The sequence below is a fragment of the Typha latifolia genome, chromosome 4 (genome assembly GCF_019914945.1).
Source record: "Typha latifolia isolate L0001 chromosome 4, TyphaL0001v2, whole genome shotgun sequence".
In the NCBI taxonomy this organism is placed as follows: Eukaryota; Viridiplantae; Streptophyta; class Magnoliopsida; order Poales; family Typhaceae; genus Typha; species Typha latifolia.
This window is the reverse complement of record NC_133089.1, coordinates 15,360,414-15,378,474: the sequence shown is the minus strand read 5'-3', so window position 1 is coordinate 15,378,474 and position 18,061 is coordinate 15,360,414. Positions and strand designations below refer to the sequence as shown.

The 18,061-nt window shown below is 38.3% G+C and overlaps 3 protein-coding genes across 4 annotated transcripts; 2 read left to right on the top strand and 1 right to left on the bottom strand.

Moving 5' to 3' along the window:
- Positions 1-1,044: 1,044 nt before the first annotated feature.
- Positions 1,045-6,139, top strand: LOC140787354 (uncharacterized). Its single transcript, XM_073136230.1, has 7 exons — positions 1,045-1,551; positions 2,137-2,277; positions 2,359-2,724; positions 2,937-3,179; positions 3,778-3,870; positions 4,933-5,133; positions 5,625-6,139. The coding sequence occupies exons 1-7, from the start codon at positions 1,216-1,218 to the stop codon at positions 5,835-5,837; spliced, it is 1,593 nt and encodes a 530-aa protein (XP_072992331.1). The 5' UTR covers positions 1,045-1,215; the 3' UTR covers positions 5,838-6,139.
- Positions 6,140-6,635: 496 nt separating this feature from the next.
- Positions 6,636-9,951, bottom strand: LOC140786219 (protein NRT1/ PTR FAMILY 6.4). The gene is made up of 5 exons (XM_073134488.1): positions 9,823-9,951; positions 9,568-9,691; positions 9,185-9,402; positions 8,226-8,773; positions 6,636-7,560 (listed from the first exon to the last, which is right to left on the bottom strand). Exons 1-5 carry the CDS (start codon positions 9,823-9,825, stop codon positions 6,708-6,710), a joined length of 1,746 nt encoding a protein of 581 aa, XP_072990589.1. The 5' UTR covers positions 9,826-9,951; the 3' UTR covers positions 6,636-6,707.
- Positions 9,952-12,876: 2,925 nt separating this feature from the next.
- On the top strand, positions 12,877-17,553 carry LOC140786220 (plant UBX domain-containing protein 4). 2 transcript variants are annotated; one of them, XM_073134490.1, is made up of 5 exons: positions 12,883-13,095; positions 14,316-14,604; positions 16,767-16,862; positions 16,952-17,127; positions 17,212-17,553. In XM_073134490.1, the coding sequence occupies exons 1-5, from the start codon at positions 12,950-12,952 to the stop codon at positions 17,333-17,335; spliced, it is 831 nt and encodes a 276-aa protein (XP_072990591.1). In that variant the 5' UTR covers positions 12,883-12,949; the 3' UTR covers positions 17,336-17,553. The 2 variants fall into 2 exon arrangements, with proteins under 2 accessions (XP_072990590.1, XP_072990591.1); XM_073134489.1 differs by having other exon boundaries at positions 12,877-13,095; positions 16,952-17,553.
- Positions 17,554-18,061: the final 508 nt, after the last annotated feature.

Here is an 18,061-nt window from a genome sequence, read left to right as displayed (position 1 = left end):
ACCACGGCAACTCGAGGAGACGGCGGCAGCTTGGTGTCTTCTCAGAGGAGGAGGATGCAGCGGCTGCTTGGAGAAAGAGGGTGAAGCGAAGCTTAGAGGACGAGGTGGCACCGTGGCCATGGGTCCACGACATCTTGGCTTCTTCTCGAATGAGGAGGAGGAGGAGTCGACGGCAGCTCGAGGAGAAGAGCTCGAGGGGATGTGGGGTGGGATTAGATTTGGAGATTAGGGTTTCAAACTTTCAATGTATTATGACTTATGGCCCATAACTGAGCCTATCGAGCCGAGCTTGACCGAGCTGAGCCGGACTCGAGCTTCAGCCGAGCCCGAGCCGCTCGTCAAGCTTGACACCCTATTATGTATAAGTGAGGCTTAATTTATAAATAAATATCCTTTATACACTATCCAAACACTACTAAAAAAAAGTAAAGGATTGAATATATTTTATCCATTACTTTAACCAAAGTCATTTTACTTCTTGAACTTATTTTCTACGCCTCTCTACACTTTTATTTAAACCATAAATACAAACATTATTAATAGATATAACAAAATGACATGAATAAGTCTGATTCTGTAAAATAAATGTGTAACGCAAGGAAAAGTTCGTAATGACTTAGTGATATAAAATAAAAATTCACAAGAGTAAAGTAAGTCTTATTTAAACTTATAACAATCTTTTCTAAAAATAAAATAAATAAATAGAAACAAAAATATATATATTATAGGCAGAGTGATTTTTGTCTTAAAGTATGGAGAGAGCCTAGATTTTTTTTTTTGGATAAGTGGCTGAAAAAGGTGAATGTGGATAAGTTATCGGGTTGTACCAATTTTCTTCTTCATCGTCGTTTTATTCCGGCATACTTTTGCACGGGGCTGTCAAAATAATTAAGCCGGCTTAAGCTCGGCTTGAGCTCGGTTCGAGCTTGGCTCGATAAGGCTCGTGAAATTATTTTTAATTCAAGCTTGATCGGAGCTCGGCTAGATGAAACTCGGCTCGCTCGGCTCGATTACTTCCCTAGGACTCGCTGTTCGTCGTCCCACGAAAACACGTTGCTCTCACGCGGCGATTAAGGAGTGTACCACCGAAGCATTGATCACGTCAAAAATATTAAAAAAAAACCTTGCGGTAATCTAACCGGAATAAAATCACTGCCGTAATCCAACAAAAGAAAGCCATAAGGAAGAGGAAGGCGAAGTGGTCGTCCCAATTTAATGTCGATCTCCTCTTCCCACCGCTTCCTCTTCTTGCTTTGGCTTCTTTGCCTTCTAGGCTTAGGGTTTCGATGGAACTCCTCGGTGGTCGACGCCTTGAAGGTGCCCTTCCGGGTCAAGGACGTGCTCCCAATCCTTCCTCGAGAGATCGCATGGCCGGTGATGAACAATCTCCACAGCGCCGTTGACCTATTGCCGTCCTACGTCGGCTCCGTCTTCCCGGACAGCGACTCTGTGGGATGGAAGGGCGCGTGCTTCTTCGACAACGAGGCGAGGCTCGAATTCACCGAGGGAGACCGGGAGAGCGGGCTCGGGGGAGGAGTTCTTCGCCTCAAGGTAGCTGATTGCATCTTCTTTCGTTCTTTCTGATCAAGGATCGATGAGAATTTGAGAATTGTTGCGATTTGATCGGTTGATATGTTGGGTTGCATGATTTTTAACTGCACATATACCTCCATGTGAAAATTGACGTAGTCCGTTGGAATTACTACAAATTGGGGCATTAAATATCTTTAAGCTACTCCTGTAGAAACCCGGAATACTGCCAAAAGTGAAATATTTGGGTGAGAATTGTCCAAACAAGAAGATTAGGCATAAGCAATCAAACTAGAATCTTTGGGCTCTTCAGATAATAAGACAAATACCAAAAAGGGGAGGGCTGAAATACATGCCGGTGACCAATGGCTAGTTAGAATGATCACTATGCAAGTAATTTTGTTTGTCCAGATTTGATGCTAGTTAGGATTATCAAAATATATACTTTTGGCTCTTTCTTACCTAGACTATATATGAATTTATTCTTCGTGGACTGAATCCAGTTTTTTATTGGTTGGGAAGTTTAGAAATTTATCTTCCTCTCGGTTTTTTTTTTAATTTCATCTTTACAATTGTTTACTATCTCACCATCATTTATATTGGCAGACTGCTGCAGCTCACAGTTGGACATGCATGGATCTCTACGTGTTTGCAACACCATACAGGATAACATGGGATTACTATTTCTCTGCTCGAGAACATACATTGGAGATAAAGTCCTGGGAAGAACCAGCAGAAATGGAATATGTCCGTCTTGATACCTAACTTCATCTTTCCTGCATCTTCACACGATATTTACTAACACATTAGTTTTGTCTGTACAATCAGGTAAAACAACATGGAATTTCTGTGTTTCTTATGCCATCTGGGATGCTTGGAACTATGCTGTCCTTGATTGATGTCATACCTTTATTCTCAAACACTGCCTGGGGTCAGAATGCCAATTTAGCCTTTTTAGAGAAGCATATGGGAGCTTCGTTTGAGAAACGTTTGCAACCTTGGCGTGTGGATATTAGAGAAGAGGATGTTCACTCAGGTGATTTCTTAGCAGTATCAAAAATTCGAGGTCGTTGGGGTGGATTTGAGACATTAGAGAAATGGGTGACTGGTGCATTTGCGGGGCACACTGCTGTCTGCCTAAAGGATGAGATGGGCAATCTATGGGTTGGGGAATCAGGCCATGAAAATGAAAAGGTACTTCCAAGATCCATGACTACACAGATGCAAGAAAGAATAATGCCATTATGGGCATTGACTAATACTTTGCCTGAACAATAACATCAATTTGGCCACGTTTCAGTTGGTCCTTTTGTAACAATAGCATCAGTTTGGCCAAATTTTGGTTGATAAGTTATCTGTTCTGATTGCTTATTGATTTTTTATTAACTCTCTTATGATGGTGTCAGGGAGAGGAAATCATTGCAGTAATTCCATGGGAAGAATGGTGGGACTTGGCACTAAAGGATGGCTCCAACCCTCAGATAGCTTTGTTGCCATTACATCCTGACTTGCGTGCTAGGTTTAATGAAACTGCTGCATGGGCTTATGCTCGGAGCATGACTGGAAAACCTTACGGTTATCACAACATGATATTTAGCTGGATTGATACTATAACTGACAACTATCCACCACCTCTGGATGCTAACTTGGTATTGATATTTACAGAACTCAAATTTAGTTTTGCTTTAAAAAAACTTATATTTCTTGTTGCCCTTCCTCTTTTAGCTTTGTTAGGAAGTATCTGTGTGTGAATAGAATTGACTTCATTTTCTCTGGACATCATAATTGTGATATGCATTTTATTTTCGATTTCAAATCTTGATCCCTTTCTTCTAAATTAATTTCAAGACTGCCCGTTCCAATCCTTTAAAGGATAACTTATTTGTATGGGATAGTGGAGATATATATACTTATCCTACCTTTATCCTAAATGAAATGGAGCTTCTGCAAAAGTTGAGTAAATATTGGAAATAGGCCGTGACAAATTGGATTGCACAATAGATATTGAGACATTTACAAACTCTGTTTTGTCTATGTTATGGATGGAGAAGAGCTTAGAAAAAGTTGATGGTAGGTAGGATTGAAATTTAAAATGTTTTGTTATGGTTTATTTTCTGCATATACAATCTGCAGTTTCTTCTGTCCTCTTTTCCATGTTCAAGATAGTTTTAATCTAAGCCAATATCTTATCTTAGTTAACAATCCAAATTGGTATCATCTTATTAATTTGAGATACACTGTCTTCAGGTCTTGTCTGTAATGTCTATGTGGACTAGGATGCAACCTGTTTATGCTGCTAATATGTGGAATGAAGCCCTTAACAAGCGGCTTGGGACTGAGGTAAGTAAGTTACTGCTGTAAGTAATTCCCTTTCTCAGTGCTAATTGCTATATGATGTTGCAGTATCAAATAGCAGAATTTTACTAGGTTTCCTAATTGCTATATGATGTTGCAGTATCAAATAGCAGAATTTTACTAGGTTTCCATGATCAGCATCCATGCACTCTCGTGCCGTGTAATGTGTAATATCATATAAATCATTTTTTACCATATGTTATATTGGTTGACAACATGAAAATATTTATTGGCCTATCCATATTGTATCCATATTCTACTTAAGAATTTGTCATTTTCTCTATATTTGTATCCATGTATCTCGTATCCGTATCTGTGCTTCGTAGGTATTGAGATAATCCTGAGAAGTGTTTGGCTAACAATTTGAGATTTGGTATAGATTCGATCATTCTTGGCGCCGGGGTTTTAGTTGGCCTGTGACAAATCTGGAATGTGCTATAATAGGACCAGCTAAACTGCTGTATGGATCAAATTTAACTGAATGATTAACTTTTTGAAAGTTAAAGCATCTAACATCAAAATATAGAAGTGAAAAGTGGAATAATACTAAACTAGGCTGATCTGAAGTGCTGTTGTGGTAATCAAGCAAAGTAGAGAGGTAAATGCAAAATTTATATTGACAATGATTTTGCAAAAGGTTGAGCTTTTAGAAGAATAAAAAATTGATATATGAAATCCTGAGTGAGTTTTACCTTATATTTGTGGTTGTTCTCAAACTGTGTACATCGAAAACCTGGTACACTGAAGTTTCAGATTAGAATTGTGTTCTTCTAAGTATGAAATTCGTTAGGACAGTCCTCTGGATATGGGAATAGCCTCTACATCCTTAAGGGGTAGCATATAGGTGTGCTGAAGAACTTCTGTAGCTGTACTAGAAAATTGTTATTGTGGTTTGCTCTAAGAAGGTGCATTTAAAGTCCTGGTTGAAGTTGCATATTGTTTTATATCTTAAGAATACATGTGTCATATGTAGTGTGTAGCTTGAGGCAAGTCATTCCTCTTTGTACTTTACTGGGAATAGCATTATAAATACTGCTCTTTTGTCAGGATTTGGACCTGCATGGTATTATCACCGAGACAGAGAAGCGTGGAATGACTTTTGATCAGTTGCTAACCATTCCTGAACAAGATGAATGGGTGTATAGTGATGGCAAATCAACAACTTGCGTTGCCTTCATTCTTGAAATGTACAAAGAGGCTGGAATTTTTGCCCCTTTCTCGGATTCTATCCAGGTTACCGAATTCACTGTAAGTACAAGAAGTTAAACCTCTAAACATGCACAAGATATCCATGCCTTATAATTGTGACCTGCTGAGATTCACTTTCGTTGCATATGTGCATGTGCTTTACATTCCATCTGAATGAGCTCATTATTGTTTGGCCTTGCGACCATGTAGACGAGCTTCTTTCGCATCCCTAATGTGGAGTCGTTAGCAGTCATTCCAACTTAACATTCTTTCTTCCTCACTTCTGTCATCTTTGTTGTTCAGTAATTATCTTATCTTTTTCAGTTGCCCAAGGTGTTCGATTGTTTGTCACGTCAGTGGCATGTGTAAAGCACCTCTTCACCTCATCAAATCGGTTCTAATCCTCGATGTGTTTCTCCACTATCATTTAAGAAACTCGACATTTTAGTAAATTTAGGCATTTCCGGGCTCATTTACTGCCCAATTTCTTCATCCTATTGTTTTATCTACCCTAATTCTGCCTTGCATACTTGTTGATTCTCTTTTTACAGATTCGTGATGCATACATGCTCAATATCTTTGAAAATAACCAAACACGATTACCAAGCTGGTGTAATTCAGAGCACGAGAAGCTTCCCTTCTGCCAAATACTGGGGGAGTATAGAATGGAGCTACCAGAGTACAACACCATAGAGCCTTATGCAAACATGAATGAGAACTGCCCCTCCTTGCCACCGACGTACAAAAGACCTGCAAATTGTTGATCAAATAAGCTGATATTGGGCGCCACTAGTCTGTGCAACTGTTGGATTGCACCACACCCCACAATGCTGTTCAACTTATATGTATATAGACTACGTTGTATGAGTCACCATTTATCAAAGCGATCGCAGTTTGTTCTTATGAATCGAGGAATTTAGATAATGCCCTTTTCATTTGAATCAGTGACATTGTGCTGCTGTAACTCAATCATAAAGAGTGTTCCTTATGAATTGAGAAGAAGTTTTAGCACATTTATTTGTTCGTATATATGCAAAGTCAAGGCTTTGCGAATTAATATTTTCAAGTCGTCGTGTCCTCCTGTGAAGATGCTCTGTTTGCTAGTAAGTTCTTTTATAAACTTTATTTTGTTGACATTTTTTTCATGAGTTTCTCCGCGAATTTTGGGTGGCACCATCCAGTCATTTTAATTCTCATACAAAGAAAATTCGACAAAACAAAACGAAGAATATGTATTTCCAAATCCAACAGCAATATAAGTTCTTTTTAATTTTTTGAAAAGAAAGAGCAGAAAAATAAAATACAGACAGACATGCTGGATTCTACATCATCCATTGACACACTCCTCAAACTGCATTCTTTCACAGTAAGGTTAAAGATGCTGAACCTACGATCAACAATGTAGCATAGTGATCCGGATGTATTCACTAAGTGTAAATTTCTTGGTAGATGAGAGTAAAATGGATTACAACTTTGTATATATACTTATGTTGTCTCTCATCGATCGTGACTCATTTATTTTAAAAAGGATTTGTCTTAAGCTGTCGTGTAATCGTCCGAAATTGGAAAATAAAAGACGTACGCGTAGCATTGAAAGAAAATTTTTACACCTCTCTCTAGTCTCACCATCTTATCTATACATCAACTCCAACAGTCTTCTCCTCAACAATCTCCTCATCCTTGATAGCATCAAGCTCCTTACCTTCACCATTCAAGCCGTAGTTTACTACTTTGTACTCATGGCGGCTCGCAAACACCAAAAACGCCATGAAATTAATCACACCCAACACTGCCAACATCCAGTAGAAGTAATCCAACCTCCCCTTGTTCAAATTATTCTTAATCCACCCCCCATTAGTAGCCTTATCCACCAAAGAAACAAGCAAACTGCTCAGGAAGAACCCCATGGACAAAGTAGCAAGGAACAACCCAGTACTCATCGACTTCATCCTCTCCGGGGCTTCCCTTATGAAGAACTCCAGCTGACCCACGTACGCAAATGCCTCTCCTGCACCCACCAAGAAGAACTGCGGGACTAACCAGAACGCACTTATGTTGGTCCGATATTTATTCACATGCACTCTTCTCTCCTTCTCGACTACGGCGGAGACGACCATGGCGAGGATGGAGAAGACGAGGCCGACGGCGACGCGCTGGAGGCTGGTGATGCCTTGGACGTTGTGGGTGATCCTGGCGGCCAAGGGGACGAGGAGCTTCTCGTTGAGGGAGGTGAAGAGGAGGATGGAGAGGAAGAGGAAGAGGGAGAGGGAGCCGGAGGGGAACACGAAGGACTGGCCGATGTTGCGGTTCATGTAGGTGGCTTGCTCGACGGAGAAGGTGGTCATCTGGGAGTAGACGGTCCAGAAGAGGATGCAGGTGGACCAAATGGGGAGGAGTTTGAGGATCATCTTGACTTCTTCTACTTGGGTCAATGTGCATGCCACGCTGACTTTCTTGGACTCTGTGACGGCAGCTTTGTCGAGACACCTGCATGGATTAAGTTTAGCATGTTAATTAAACTATATTTAGCAATCTACCTGTGACTGCAAATTATTGGGTCAAAAGAACACTACTTTTAATTTTGGCCCTTAATATTTTAATAAGAGTATCATCAAAAGACACCCTGGGCCACGATATTTTTTTCGGAGAACACCTCACGTGTTCTTGTTCTCGAACAGTCCAACTAAAGCTAGCATTTTTAATTAGTTTTAATCATCTTAAGATGATAGTTGTTTCTTATCCTATCTTTGTTACAGGATTTGGTCTTGGACTATCATGGTCTGGCTGCACGAATTTTCTTATAGTTATCTCGAGAAGCACTCAAGTATATATGATTGTCAAATAAATTAATCTCTTTAGCTACCTTTAGGCGAGCAAAAGTAAAGTGGTGGTATTTGGCGTGACGCTGGTTGCTCTCACTCTTTCCTCTCTCAAAGTAGCTACATAGACTAAACTACTAACTTAAGTGGTCGAAATATCAAGATTAAGATCATATATTTTAATCTCATCTAGACATCGCAGATGCATGATTCATAATAGAAATTCTATGCAAGTACTATGTTTGTTATCTACGAGTAGATAAGACTTTTAATGAAGAAGTATTATGTTCACTAATTACGAGGAGATGGATGAGTAATTAATTAGTTAATCACCTGAACCTCTCTGTGTGAGCAACTTTAGAGGTATGGTACTCATTCAACTCGCTGGCATCACCTGAGTAAGCCACTCTCCTCTTCCTCCAAGCCAAGTACAACACCCTCCATATCACGGTCAACGGGCTCCCCTCCGGCCTCCGGTACCGGTACCGCGGCGTGCCGGCGAGTAGCACGAGCACGCCGATCACCATGGCCGCCGCCGAGATGCCGTACCCCCACCCCCTCCCGACGTTATCCTGTATGTAGACGAGCACCGTGACGGCGAACAGCGAGCCGAGGCTGATGCAGAAGTAGAACCGGCTGAAGAAAAAGATCATCTGCTTCTCCTCTTTTGGGTCCCGGATGTCGAACTGGTCGGTCCCGAAGCCGGAGACGTTGGCCTTGATGCCGCCGGCGCCCAGGGCGATCGTGTAGAGCGACGCGAAGACCATCGCGAGCTGGCCCCCGCTCGCCACCACGCACTCGTGCTGCTTCTTCCGGAAGTCGGCGCACACCGGAGGTCTCATGCTGCTCACCGACGTGGCAATTGTTAATAAGCTCACACCCTTCAGCAAAAATTAACCACAGTAAACGTTAGGAACGTAGTCACATCCGTTTTTGTTACGTAGTATCAATTCCCTATTTTGTAGGTCAGCGCTACTGTAACCTAGTGGTGGAATCTACGGGTCAATCATTTACAGTAAATATTGTGGATGCTATTTAGTTTTCTTTTTCTTTTTTCTTTTTTATTATTTTTTTCTTTTTTATTTTTTGAGAGAGAGAGAGAGAGAGAGAGAGAGAGAGAGAGAGAGAGAGAGAGAGAGAGAGAGAGAGAGAGAGAGTTCGCCTAATTATTAATATACATATGCCCAAAAAAAAAAAAAACTAGCCCCTTAATTTGTCTATATATATATATACAGGCATATACAGGATATTCCATTAATTGTAATTAAAATTTAAGCTTTGTGATATCTCACCATGGCTGCTACGGTGGAGAAGATGACCACTGTCATGTAACGGCCGAGCTTAGCATCAGCCAAAAAACCTCCGAGAAGAGCAAGAAGATTAAGAGTGCCCATGAAGTTGGTGACAATGTTTGCAGATCTTGAGTTGGAAAGATGCAAATCTCCAACTAAATATGTGACTAAATTCATTGAGATTCCCATCACACATACCCTCTCCGCGAACTCCGTCCCTGAAATGATGTACACTAAATCAATCTTAAGGAAGTAAAAAATAAAAATAAAAATAAAAGGCATTTCAGTTCACGAGACTGTTCCAAAATAGAATTGGTAAAATGTACACAGTCTTACACTCGCGGCTATAAATAAGATAAAAAGAAAGAGCACAAGAAGAGTACCTAAGATGAGGCCAGCTCCAACCCATCCTCCTGTTTTAGATTTATCTACAGGATTCCCTCTGAAATCAACTGCTGAGCCATTGTCAGCACTGCCATCATCATCAGCAAAGCTTCCAGCAGAAACCTATTGACACATTAAAGAAGCAGCTCTGTCTTGTAACTGACAAACTAACTAACCAACTAAAGCCTTTATGATAAGAACTTGGAATGCATCAAGTTAATTATACTATAATTCATGTAGCTTGAAATAGTTACCATGGTGTAATTTAATGGAGAGGAGACAGAAGAGGGAAGAGGGAAGAGTGGAAGGAAGAGAGAGGAAGAGTAGTAGTGGAAGCTTGGACTTCGTGAGGATAGCCAAATTCTTCAAGTTAATGAGGGCAAGACGGTATGGGATTATAAAGGCAAGATGGTTAAGGAAAGGGAGAGGTGTCTACAGCCCGAGTTGCATGAAATCATATGCATCAACCCTAAAAAGAGGCCAGTCCGAGTAACGCCCTGACCCCTCCCCCCTCCCTGATGTATGGGGTTCCTAGAACCAGGGTTACACGGGGTCCTGCTTTGCCATAGGAGAAGCCGCAGAAGTCGAGTGTATCTTGCCCACGATCTTCTCCAGTTTGTGGACGGCCGGTGATTGGAAGTAACTTTTTGGATTATTTGATTGGAGATGTGGTGGCAAATCACTGGTCTTGGTCTGCCAGCAATTAAAGACCAGATACAAAGTTCGACAGCGATAGCGAAAGGATGGTTGTCCACGTGTCAAACGAAAGGCCCCGACGGAATAATCTTCCTACAAAACGTTTCCTTCCAAATAGTTAGGATGATCGACACGTGTCGGCCCCCACATTGGACCGACGTGTGGGGCTTGATAATGAGCACGTGATGTGAGATCGTTTGGTGGCACAAGTGCACGTGGCGTGCTGCCTGCCTAGAGATTGTTGCCAAATACTTCCGACTAATGATTGATGTATCTCAAAATCAAAGGTTAATAATAATAATAACAATAATTTTTTTTATTTCGTTTCATAGCAGTGTTCATATCAAATTCTATGGATAAGACCGTAGATTTATCATACTTTTTCTTTTTTGGGGTTGGGAATTATTCCTTAAAGATAGTTTGCCGAAAGATGATTTTGATTATTTATATATGCTTAAAATGACCACAAATAACCAATCTAAAGCGACTTCGATATGAATGTGATTGTTATCTCAATATATCCTAATCCTATCAATCTAGCCGTTGTCATGAGCCAAAAAAAAAAAATTAAAATTAAAATCCAAATCAGTTTCTCCACAGCCATTTCCATTCTCTTACTATTTGATGGTCTAGTTATATTGCTTTTGAATCATTGAGATATGCCCTTTTTTTTCTCTCTCTCTCTCTCTCTCTCTCTCTTAAGGGTGCACAAAGGTTCTATAAAGTAGTGCCTAACTAATATTCGTTTCTGACTTTCAGAATTTTTTTTTTAGTTCTTACTTTAAATAAGGATTGACATAAGTTCTTACAATATAGTAAACATCTTGGCAAAGAAAACTAAACATTAAGCCGAAAGGCACTAAGAAAATACAATAAAAAGTAGAAACACAAATTCAAAGTACCTAACGTCACTCTGTTATTTCGTCGTAATTCAAGAGTAATAAATATAACGACGAGGAAAGGAAAAGAATCAAAGACACAAACATGTAGAGGACTGAAAATAAAACATTTCTAACTACTTATAATAATGAGAGGACAACTGTTAATGAGATTTACATATCAATGAGATAATACTTAAAATGGTTAAAAAGTCTCACGTAATATTTTAAGTTTAAATTTTAGTGGCACCGATTTAATCGGGACATATGAGTTTTATTCCAAAGTAGCTTCCCTAAAGTTACAAAATTGGCCTTTATTTCTAAAAAAAGAAAGAATAGAATTGACCCTAATATATGGTCTGATCAGGTCGGTCAAAATTGTCCCTAAAAGTAACAAACTTGCTTACCTGAAACGCTACTTCACTTCATTTCATCCACTAGCTTCTCATCGTCCTAATGGTTAGCACAAAATAAAATCATATGCTCCTTTATCTCTAGAGTTGAGTGTCAAAATCCCCATCCTGGCTTTATTCCATTCATATCACATCACTGATTAATCCAGCAAAAGAGTGATTGAAATGTAAACGTGCTCCACCACGACTTTGGTTTCAATTCCTCAGGAAGGATGTATGTATATATATATATATATATTCAAAAAGACCTGAGCCCTGTTTCATTGAAACATTCAGAACACAATTAGCAGAACAAAACAAGCTACTATGAACAAAACTAATCATATACAAAAGTATCAACCAAAACCAGAGGTAAGCATCCTAACCAGATCATCCCAAATTAACCACCTACACCAGTTAACAGTACCAAAACACAGAATAAACACCTACATTAGTTATCACTACCAAAGGTAAATCTACACAGATTAACACAAATGAACCAAACACAAGCTTGAAAGCATCGTCATCACAGAACATCTTCAATTAGTCCAGGATCTCCGCGTCCATCTGTTGAACCAATTTTCTTCTCTTCTTCCGCGCATCCTCTCCTTGCAACCTTGCCCAGCAAAAGAAGAACGTACGGAAGAAAATTATTTTTATATATAAGAAATTTTATAAATTACATCCTATATTTAATCTATTTTGTGATTCACATTTTGATTTTAAAGATTTTTGTAACACGAGCCCTATTTTTTCTTATAATTCTCATTTAATATATTCCGTTAATTTAAACGGTACAAGCAAAAAAATATTTCGTTATAATATATAAAATAATTTATAAGTACCTAAATTATCTATGTCTTTTTCAGAGGAGGATAGAGAGAAGAAAAAATAGTGGTGATGATATTTTAGTAATTTGATCGATATAATTTAGTTAAAATAACGTAAGAGTGTTAAAGAAATAATAGAAAAACAGTTCCATTTAAAATAATCACACTAAAACCAAAAGTAAATATAAATAATAGAATAACGTTAGTATTAAAATGCATAATAATAAAAAAGTAAAAGAATTAAAGCTTTTTAATTTGGTACACTTACGGGAATAATTAATTTAATCTTAATTTTGTATCCCCATAAACAAATGCATGTTACGGAGGAATAACTTTATTAGTCTGCTGAGAATAACGTTGTGACTCGATCTTATGTGAGAACTCGGCGTCGCTTCATAGGTGTTAGAGTAGTTTAGTTTGTTTAGGATGAAGTCGTGACTCGATCTCATGATAGAAGTCGGCGTCGACTTGTAGGCATTAGACGATTATTTTAGCCTTTCTGACTTTATGCCAAAGGCAAGTAAGAGGAGGCGAAGCTTCCTCATCCTCTCTCTCTCTCTCTCTCTCTCTCTCTAGGTGATCGCGATGAGTTCGAAGGACAAGAAACCCTCGAAGCCCTCGGGGAGTCGCCCCACCATACGCACCCTCGCCGATCTCAACCGTCGATCATCTCCATCGGACGGCAGCGATTCCGACGAGCCCCAGGAGTACTATACCGGCGGCGAGAAGAGGTAACCCTCCTCTCTCTTCTATCTCTCTTTATATGTATATATATATAGATCTTGATTGTTTCAGGAATTGCTAGATCCTCAGCTATATTTTCTCTCTACGTTTCTTTTTCTTTCCTCGTTTTATTACTCAGGAATCCGTTTTGACTTTCCTGTTCCAGTATTGCTTAGTAGTACCAAGATATCTTATTTGTCATCGGGAAATTAGATGTTACGAATGACAAGTGCATCCTTTCCCTCTCTATCTATTAATTTGATTAGATTTTTGTTATCGAGATTAGACCGTTACATTCTTATTATCCCCATTAGACATTACTCTCAGTAATGCTTGTATTAAATAATGTGAAATCGTAAAAAGGAGAAATTTAGGGCTAAGGGAGGTAATTTGAAGTATACAGCCCATAATATAGGTAGATATTTTAGGGCTAAGAATGAGAAATGAGCGGCAAAAACAAAGAAGATAAAAATGTCGGTTTACTTCATAACGTCATAGCTTGAAGTAGAGCCGTGAAGAGAGGTAAAAAGATTGATCCGCAAAGAGTTCCAAGAATGATTCTAGTCCAACCATACGCAGCCCATACATAATGTGTTATTATATGATACCAAATATTGATCTTCCTCTTCTTTCCTTGTTTGTTTTTGACCCTTTTGTTATGCTTCTTTATAGTGTCTTAATGATGTCAAAGATGAATAGATGATCGATCTTCAATTATTAATCATCTTGATTGCTTTGAGATGATATACCAACAGGAATTTAACATTGTATAAGTATGGGTGCATAATTTTTGTTGCTTTTCAACTGGTGGAGTGATGCATATGCTATACCATGAAGTGTGTATACTTTTGACATCGGCTTAGACTGGTAGACAGTGAGCATAAAAAGATTCTGGTATTCTAATTGATAGGGGTTGGCTATATGAATCCTCTTTTTTCATTCATGTGTACGTCAATAATGTATGTCTTGTTCATTGCACATTTCAGGTTAATCAATGAGAATATTGAGAGAGGTGTTACATGATGTTGTAACTTGCAGGCAAATTACAGTTACATTTTATATTTTCAGAGCTAACTTTTGTTTACTGAACATCACACGTTGACTAAGCTTGATTAATCCCTATCATTTTGCAGAAATTTGTGCTATATACACAATTTTAACCCTTGAACTGCAATTGCTTGGAAGTTGATGAAATCCTCATTTTTATCATAATTTACTTGTTTTGCAGTGGAATGCTTGTTCAAGATCCGACTAAAGGAAATAATGATGTTGATGCAATATTTGAAGAAGCTAGGCGGATGGGAGCCATGCAGGGCCCTTTGGAAAATCAACCACCATCTTCAACCTCAAGAAGTTTTACTGGGACTGGCAGACTGCTCTCTGGTGAAACAGTACCATCTTCTCCTCAACAGCCTCAGAATGTGATACATAACATATATTTCTGGAGCAATGGGTTCACTGTAAATGATGGTCCATTGAGAAGGTTTGATGACCCTGAAAATGCATCATTCCTAGAGGTGATATTCCTGTCATATATTGTTTATGGCATAATAGCAGATAGTACCAGTTGACTCTGTTTAACAGACTATAATTCGGCATAGTAGCTGGTTGCCATTTCATCTTGGCATAAAAAATATAAGCTCAGAAAATTTTCTTTCAAGTGTGCATTTTATCAATATGAAAGACTTTGTCGAGCAGTATGTGTGGATATAGATTCTATTTGAGAAGATAGCTATTTCAGCTTCATATTGAATTGTTTGTGAAATGCAAGGAACGAGAATGGATGTGGGATGGGGAAAAGGCCGTATAAGCCAAAGTAGGATAACTCAGCTGTTACATGTCTGATTGTCTCTCTGAAAGGTTGAAACCTAAAACGTCATATATAGCATTTTTTAAGAATGACCCCTATAATGGACAGAGGATATATCCCATATTACTTATATGTATTCAATTTAGCAAACATTGTACTTGAAACTTGCCAGGTTAGAAAAAATTGTGCCTAAAACCTGTCTATGTAGTTGTTTTGTGCTTAGAGTTTGGCATCCGATTTTCTTGGCTCCATCTTTACACAACTATTTGACAACATATCAAGATTGTCATTATCCATTCTAGTGTTTTTAAAGGCGGTCGATTGCCATGGTTGGGGCAGCAAGCCAGCTGCCCCACAATGCACCTAGGCGGCCTGCTAATGGCGGGCTACGTTGTCGTTTGGCAACTTGCCTTGTCCTTTATGCAGGTAGTGACTAACTTTAAAAAAAAAAAACACTCTGCCTTAACCTAATCGAGCTCTCATCCTCCTCTCCCTCCTTTCTTGAGCGATGGCAGTAAGTGGCATTGGTTGCGGCAGTGGGAGCAGCGATGGCAAGCAGCAGCCGCAACTAACTTCTCTTTCTTTTAATTTCCTCTTCCCTTTCACTCCCAGTGCCGGCAAGTGGCAGCTAGCTTCTCTTTCTTCCCTTTCACTTGGTTGTTTCTTCTTCCTTTGCACTCTTGGCGCTAGCAAGCAATAGCTTATCTACTCTATCTTAATTAATTGCTAAATGCTAATTAAGTAATTAGAATATTAGATTATGAAAGGGCAATTACTGAAATGTAGCTTGTAATTATGTGCTTACTGCTTAGTTTGTGAATTGACAATTACTGAAAAGTCCAAAAAGTACTAGTTGGCAGACTGTTTTTACTGTTTTTGTAAAGTAATTACTATCTACTGATTTTGTAAAGTAATTAGTTTTAAAATTTGATAATTTTGAATGTTTAATCATGTTATTTGTTTTGGATATTTGATTATGATTCTTGTGAACTTGTTATTATGGTTGTAAATTGTGAATTGTGATTATGTTATTTGATATTTTGATACAGTGTATTGTTACAAAATACAAATTTTATATACGATATATTATAATAAAAAATATATCATATATATTTATTTTAATATATAAAAAATGTTAGACCATTTTGTCACTCACCTTATCCGTTTTCGTCTAGGCGTTAAACAATGGGGTGACCGCCCACCACTCACGGCTACTTTTCAAAACATTGGTCCATTTCAAAGGATTTTGGATTGTAGTTATATTAACTTACAAAAGTTATGCTCTCTTCATTTGCTTAGCTTGCCTATCTATGTTTGCTTTGATTTATTTGACTTGTATAGATTTTAGTGTCTGAATATGTAGTCATTATTGCTTACCATTTTTATTGCTTGACAAACAAGGTGTACGATAAGTATGGGTGGTTTTATGATTCAATTAGTAGGCTATCTTCTTTTCATGATCTACGTCTTGTGAAGCTGAATGTTTAAATTTCTAATTTATTGTTATACGCTCATATTTAATTGTTTAATTGGTATTGTTATGACTTATGAGCGCATTATTTTAATATGTGATTGTTAAACATATAACTTTATTAGCATTTTAAGCTATCTGTATGGTTTACATATATCGTAAACTATGCATCATGCCATTATTTTGCAATACCTCTACTATTTCTCATGTCTACAGGACATGGATCAATAAACTTTTGTCTTTTGGCATATTGCCACCTACATTCTAGCCTTATTGGAGAAATCAAGCATTTCACTTCTCACATAATTACAACTTAGACTCTTCCTTTTCAGGTATATGTTCTTTTACTTCATCAGTGAAGATATGGAAGATGACATTTAACTTTTGTTTCTGTGTAGAGCATAAGGAGATCTGAGTGTCCCAAAGAGCTGGAACCTGCTGATAGGAGGTCAATGGTTAATGTTAATCTCATAAGGAGGGAAGAGAATTGCCCTGTGGGTATCTTTATACACTATACTCTTTTTCATCACATCATCTCTGATCATGGAATTAGACCACCTCTTTCATGTTCTCATTGTTGTAGGAACCAGTTAAGCATCAGACTCCATTCCAAGGTGTTGGACGAACCCTAGGCAGTGGATCTTCATCGGATACTCCAGTCACCGAGTCTGCACCTGCTGCTGCAGTTCCTAGCGCTGCTTCTGCTTCTGTTGGTCTTTCTATTGATGACTCCTTGCCTTTGACTTCGATACAACTAAGGTTGGCTGATGGTACTCGTATGGTTGCACGTTTTAATACTCACCATACCGTCAGTGACATCCGCGCATTCATTGATGCGTCTAGGCCTGGAGCAGGAAGAACATACCAGCTGCAGACTGTTGGTTTCCCACCAAAGCAACTCACAGACATGACCAAGACTATTGAGGAAGCGGGGCTTGCCAACTCTGTCATAGTTCAGAAGTTGTAGGTCTCTGCAAAGTTAGAAATTTTCTTCCTTCATGGAGAAATATTTGCAGCTACTGAACTATTTTTAAATCCCAAAATATTAAGCGCTGATGATTGGTGGCAATGTTATCTTACTAAAACATTGTGGTGTACGTTTGAGATGCGCTATACTTGGAAAATGTTGGTTTCACTTGTATTTGAATGATTTACTCATGATCATTTTAAGAAAATATTTAGCTAGCGACCTTCTCAATAGATTTTCAGCAAGCATAGGAAAGAGTTGGATTCTGTTGCAATGTAAGCAATCTATGAAGAAGTGGTAAATTGATCCTGATGTCGTTTTCAGGAAAATCATTAAGAGTTTGTTACTGATCTTTTTTATCCATTAATTAGGAGACGGTCTAGATTCTTGGCAGGAAACAAAAACAAAGATTCTTGGAATTTGGGTCTAGATTCTTGAAATTTGGATCTCATATTCTTATACATGTAGATGTCTCTATTTTCTCCTGGCTCTCAGAAATTTCATACCATTTAGGTTGGCTGGATCTGTCGATGTTCTTTTAACGGTGTTAACAAAAAGAAAATGCTAAATAATTATTTTATTCTTAACTTTTTTTTATTCTTTTATCTAAACTATAGATAAAATGCTCGGTATGGAACTTAAAATTAATACACTTATATGATATTTTTTAAATGAAAAATTTGATGATAACTAATATAATAATTATTTCTGAGGTTTTCTATAATA

Coding starts and splice junctions, on each gene's coding strand:
- LOC140787354 (XM_073136230.1), top strand. CDS start 1,216: ATGTCGATCTCCTCTTCCCACCGCTTCCTCTTCTTGCTTTGGCTTCTT. Junction 2,278..2,358: donor AACCAGCAGAAATGGAATAT/GTCCGTCTTGAT, acceptor CTGTACAATCAG/GTAAAACAACATGGAATTTC. Junction 2,725..2,936: donor CAGGCCATGAAAATGAAAAG/GTACTTCCAAGA, acceptor TGATGGTGTCAG/GGAGAGGAAATCATTGCAGT.
- LOC140786219 (XM_073134488.1), bottom strand. Junction 8,774..9,184: donor TCTCCACCGTAGCAGCCATG/GTGAGATATCAC, acceptor TTTTTGCTGAAG/GGTGTGAGCTTATTAACAAT. Junction 7,561..8,225: donor GCTCACACAGAGAGGTTCAG/GTGATTAACTAA, acceptor TAATCCATGCAG/GTGTCTCGACAAAGCTGCCG.
- LOC140786220 (XM_073134489.1), top strand. CDS start 12,950: ATGAGTTCGAAGGACAAGAAACCCTCGAAGCCCTCGGGGAGTCGCCCC. Junction 14,605..16,766: donor AAAATGCATCATTCCTAGAG/GTGATATTCCTG, acceptor GTTTCTGTGTAG/AGCATAAGGAGATCTGAGTG. Junction 16,863..16,951: donor GGAGGGAAGAGAATTGCCCT/GTGGGTATCTTT, acceptor TCATTGTTGTAG/GAACCAGTTAAGCATCAGAC.